This window comes from Morone saxatilis, unplaced genomic scaffold (genome assembly GCF_004916995.1).
Source record: "Morone saxatilis isolate NCDOM2014 unplaced genomic scaffold, NCSU_SB_2.0 Contig18, whole genome shotgun sequence".
In the NCBI taxonomy this organism is placed as follows: Eukaryota; Metazoa; Chordata; class Actinopteri; family Moronidae; genus Morone; species Morone saxatilis.
In genome coordinates, this window is record NW_023339740.1 from 13544813 (window position 1) to 13549903 (window position 5091).

Consider the following 5091-nt stretch of genomic DNA (forward strand, 5'->3'; position numbering starts at 1 on the left):
AACTGCCGTTCATGCTGTTTCTGTCCTAATGTAAAATTCTCTTCTCATATAGGTGGGTAAATGCCATGGAGGAAGCCACAGTTTTATAGGATCAGCTACTCCGGGAGGGTTGCCGAAAATAGAAGTCTGCTGCCTTTCCTCTGCCCGAAAAAGGACTGTAAAACCAAGAACACACGATTGGGAGTAAAACACAATTTTTGATTATGTCTGCAAGTTGTTACTAGCCTGGCTGGACTTAATAAAAACGAAGACATCGTGTTCTTTGAGAGGGGACACGATTACCTATTTTGTCAACCTCCAGTGTCCCCTGCCTGCTGTTACAGCAGGTGTGATGCTGAGAGCCACGAGAGGCGTTGGCCCAGATACCTGCCAGTGTGGAACATTACATCGATGCGAACTGTATTTCTCCTAGGAGCTGATCAGCGACATTCCTCCAGAAGATAAATATATTCTATGATTTCAACTATTTTTTCAACATATCAAATATTTCAAAACAACATAAAAAAGTATTTCAATAACTCTTTAACACTTTAACCACAGTCATTTTACTGTTGCTACCATGGAGGCTGAAAAAATAATAACAAATTTCAACCTCACTGAAGATGTCCAAATGTGGAATAGCCTGATCTTCAGTTACAAAATGCGTTAGTTACACCTTCATTTGAACATGTGTTCTTCCACTGGATTTAATGCATCTCTATGACTAATACTTTGAAGCACAGGCTGTATCAAAGAATGAGTAATTTTATATGTATAGAAGTGTCTGTAGCTTTGCCGTGTACTGTATTGTTTGAGATGGTCCTGCAAGTGAATAAATAGTTTGTATGCCTTTTTGCACTGATATAAAAAGGAATGAACCTGATAAAGAGATATGAGTGTATCTTCATCATAAAGGCCAAAAGCAAAAGCTACTGAACTTTACTTACTCCATTTACTTAAATTTTTTTATTGAGAAAAATGTTGCCAGTTACATCTTTACTGTTTTAAATAGGCCAAACTAAAGCAAGTATAGTGTAAATTCTTATTTGTATAAAGACTACACATCCAGTTGAGCCATAAAGCACTGACTTTGCTGATACACATAATCAGTGTTTTGGACTTTGTACTGTACTTGATGATTTAAGTTTAAATGTCTAACACTAATATTTTAAAATCAAGTAAAGGAGGCTATAATGATGGAAACAGTCTGTGTGTGTGTTTTCTCTTCATCCTCTTCCTGGCCCCTAGTTTGCAAGTGGGCTAAACATGAAAGTACAACAGGCCGTCATTGACTTCCTGTCACTGTGTCCTTGCTGGTGGAGTTCAGTAAATACATAAAAAATGGAAACGTTACACTTGTAGCGCCCCCTATATGAGCCTATCTTGTCTGCGTTGACATGTAGTACATGTGTGGCCTGTTCTCATCAAACACCAAGCTGGCGACTGTTTGAGATCACACTTAGAGCTGCTTGGGAAGACACCGGGGGACTAAGTGACACACACACAGACCAGTGTGCTGTGTGGCCAAAGAAAGGCCAGGCCTGCTCTGCTTCTCATCTCCCCCTGGGGCTTCCTGACCCAGAATAATGCCAGGCAGAAAGTTTGCTTTCTGGGGCTCCTGAAAAGTTGCAGACACCTCGTCCTATATAGAGGACAGATCATTCATCACTCTGCTCTCCCTCTTAGCCCCAGTTCTGTTTTCTCCCTCCTCTGTCACTTCACTCTTCTCATCTCATCTTTGTAGTATTTTCTTTCCTTTGTTTCTATTGGTTATGACACAATACATACAGGTTTTTTAAAGTATTTATCATCCCACACTTCCTGCACCTGTTCCTTCTCCCTGAATCCTTCAGCTGGAATAACCTTTCTTAATTGGCTGTGGAAAACAATGTGCAAAACTATGTGCAGACACTCACTTAAATAAGTTAAACCTAAATGCAGAAGTGTTTTCTGCTCTCAGCTTTTATATGTAAAACAAAGCTTTGAATGTTACCATACTTTTGCTTAAGATAGTTCTGGTTACAACAAAGCAGCAAGAAACAAGACATTGTTGAATGGAGCTGAAGAGTAAACAAGACAAAAACAGGAAACATGTTGATTTCTGTAATAAAAAACAAGTGATGAACGCTCGCTGTGGGGCTGATGGTGGAAAAGATAGACTTTTTCTTTAGAGTGGGACAGCAACAGTGTCATAATCCAAGCTTACTTTCATATCGCTGCAGGCAGGAGCAATGCAGAGAGAAGCAAATAATCAATCATACACACACAGCCTACTCAATATGGTTGGGTGCATTCAGCTCTGTTATATGTGCTCAGCCTCAGGAATCATTAAAAACTGATGCCAAAAAAGCTGAAATATGTTTCTCCCTCATTTGTGGCATATTTCTTTTAATCCTTGACAGCAGAATTGTGCATGTACTTGGCTGTTTTTAATGACAAACTTTCTGGCCATTTTCAGCTCCAGTCTCAGAAGGGAATGCAGTGTTTGTGTTGATGTCGTGAGTTACAACAGCATGCCTTCTCGTCTTTCATAGTGTTGTGTGGGCAGCAGATCCTCAGGGGAAAATGAAAGATTTTATTACATAATAGCCTGAGATTTAAATAAAAAGACTAAGAAATAGGACAGAGGGGGAAAATAACTTTGTCCACTTGACATTGCCTTGACATTTCTGGGTTTGCACCTTGTCTTATGTCTCTCGGCACCCTTCGGAGATGGGGAGGGGGAGAAAAAAAAAGATGTGAAGAGGCTTGAAGAATAGAGGGACGCACTCTTATGTCCCACTTTGCAAACTCTTTGCAGCCTACACTGCCAAGTCAATGTTACACCTATTCCACCTCCCCTAAAGCTTTAAATAGCCCACTCTGCTTCAACAGGACTAACAGAGAAAAACACACAGCCTTCAGCACACTCTGCACCTCCGACTAAACATTTATTATCCCTGTTGCCTAAACATGAAGCCTGCGTCGTGCTTTTCACTCTATTGTTACCATTCTGTCATCTGCAACTATCTGCAGAGGGAGAAGTATAAACACATGTCAGCAGGGCCGGCAGCTGTCACTGAGGGATGTTAAATCTGTCTGGAGCCTTTGAGCCAAGACAAAGACAACCTGTTTTTTTTTCTTTTATATGTGAAAGAATGGTTCAAAATTATGGGAAATACGCTCCAAAGGTTTCTTGCAGAGGTATTTGATAAGAAGATTGATACCACTCTCACGTCTGTCCAATCAATATAAAGCTAGTGTCAGCAGCTGCTTAGCTTAACTTAGTTTAGCATAAAGAGTGGAAACAGTTAGAGAGAGCTAGCCTGGCTCTGCCCAAGCTAACAAAAGCCACCTATAACTTCTGAAGCTCCCCAATTAACTGGATAAATGTATCTAAAGTTATGTTTTATCGGAGGATTATGTGTCGGACTGTTTCTTGGCTGAGCGCAGTTGCTTAGCAACCAGTGGACCCTCCATGATAGCAAATAAGTGTATCTCCAAATAATTCCTTTAAGAGGACATCTTTTCTTACGGCTTGTCATTTTATATAATTTTAGGATTAAAAATAACACAGTATCATTTTAAAGGAACTGTGGATTAAGAGTTTGCTGTAGTAGCGCCATAGAGCCACAGAGATTAACGATTACCTTTAAGATCTAACTTTATGTCTTCGTCTGCCTGTTTCATAGATGACGCTTTAAGGTTTAAATTGGTGGTGACCATGCAGGGTGAGGTATAAATAGATGCTACTTCAATGTTTTGTCGGAAAATGTTATAGTTGGGGGAAAAATATAATTTACTCTCACTGAATAAATAAGTGTTTTTTGACATATGAACCCTTAAAATGAACCAATGTCTACTTTTGTGACCCTTAATTCCAGATTATTATCTTAGTGTTAACACAATTAATAAACAATTATTTTCTAGATTGTTTAATTGAATCCACCTGACTACCCAGCAGAGCCCTATAGCTCCATATATATGTCAACTCTACAGGGAGTTTGTGGATCCTCCATCTGGCTCTCTCTAAGCTCTGTATGATAAATTTAACATCCGCCTATATACATATACATCCAACAGGTGGATCATGACAGTGTGGATATATGTGTGGAAATATGTTTGTGTGTGTTTGCTAGAGGAAGAACAGAAGGAGAGGGTTCCTCACGCTTTGAATGTACATCTGTCAAAGAAGAGCATGAGCAATGAAGTCTTGAGTGCACACACCTAGTCTCCACTGTAGACTTCCCGTGTCTACCATGAGTCACCATCTGTCTGTTATGTAAGTCATCAGAGTTGAGAGGGGAACACTGACACACCTGTATCCTGGCAGGTTTCACTTATCAATCACTTTACACACTATAGCCGCACATGCAGCCTCATACTTGTAAACTGCAGCTAAACATTTAATTATGACTCACTCTGCAGGGATCTAACTGCCGCATTTCCTCATTTAGGTCTTCACTTCAAGCCAATATTTCATTAGTGTCATCAGATGAGAATAGCTGCCCTTGCTCATTTCCACATACATATATTTAGATGTGTGCGTGTGTGTGTGTGTGTGTGTGAGCGGGTGAATGCAGGCATGGATGTGGATAATTTGAAGTGCTTGTGTTAGTTAAGGACAAGAAAAGATCCTTTGGCTGCAGGAGCCAAATCTGCCACCTCCTCACCAGCAAAAACCTTGCTCAAAACCTCAAAACTACCCCCGCAGCCTACAGTACCACATGACCCTATCCCCTGCCACACACACACTGTAAGTATATATATATATATATTTTAAAAAAAACCCTCTCTTCCCCCACATCCTAGGATGTGCTACAGTAATCTAGGGCACACTCACCAGCAATGCAGGTCTTTATCTACAGTTATATTTGCCTGGACAGGTTTTAGTTTTTATAGCTCAGATGATCAACAGGTTTGCAGTGATAAACCCACATCATAGTTAATCATTCAGAAGTGGGGGTCAGCTGATACACGTGTGTGTGTGTGTGTGTGTGTGTGTGTAGGGCAAGTGAATAATGCAACTCGTGTGGAAAAATGCATTATAGTAACTGACAGGATATTTAATGAAAATAGGGCAACTGGGTGCTTTGCAACTACTGGGGCACATTCCTCTCTCTCTCTCTCTCT

At 40.3% G+C, this 5091-nt stretch overlaps 1 protein-coding gene across 1 annotated transcript in view; it reads left to right on the plus strand.

The window, feature by feature from the left end:
* LOC118328115 (FYVE, RhoGEF and PH domain-containing protein 5-like) overlaps window positions 1–1171 on the plus strand; it is an 18837-nt gene extending 17666 nt beyond the window's left edge. The window contains exon 17 of the mRNA XM_035661721.1: window positions 53–1171. Within this exon, the coding sequence (XP_035517614.1) occupies window positions 53–89 (37 nt within the window). The 3' untranslated portion in view covers window positions 90–1171. The remainder of the gene's footprint in view (window positions 1–52) is intronic.
* The last annotated feature ends 3920 nt before the right edge of the window (window positions 1172–5091 follow it).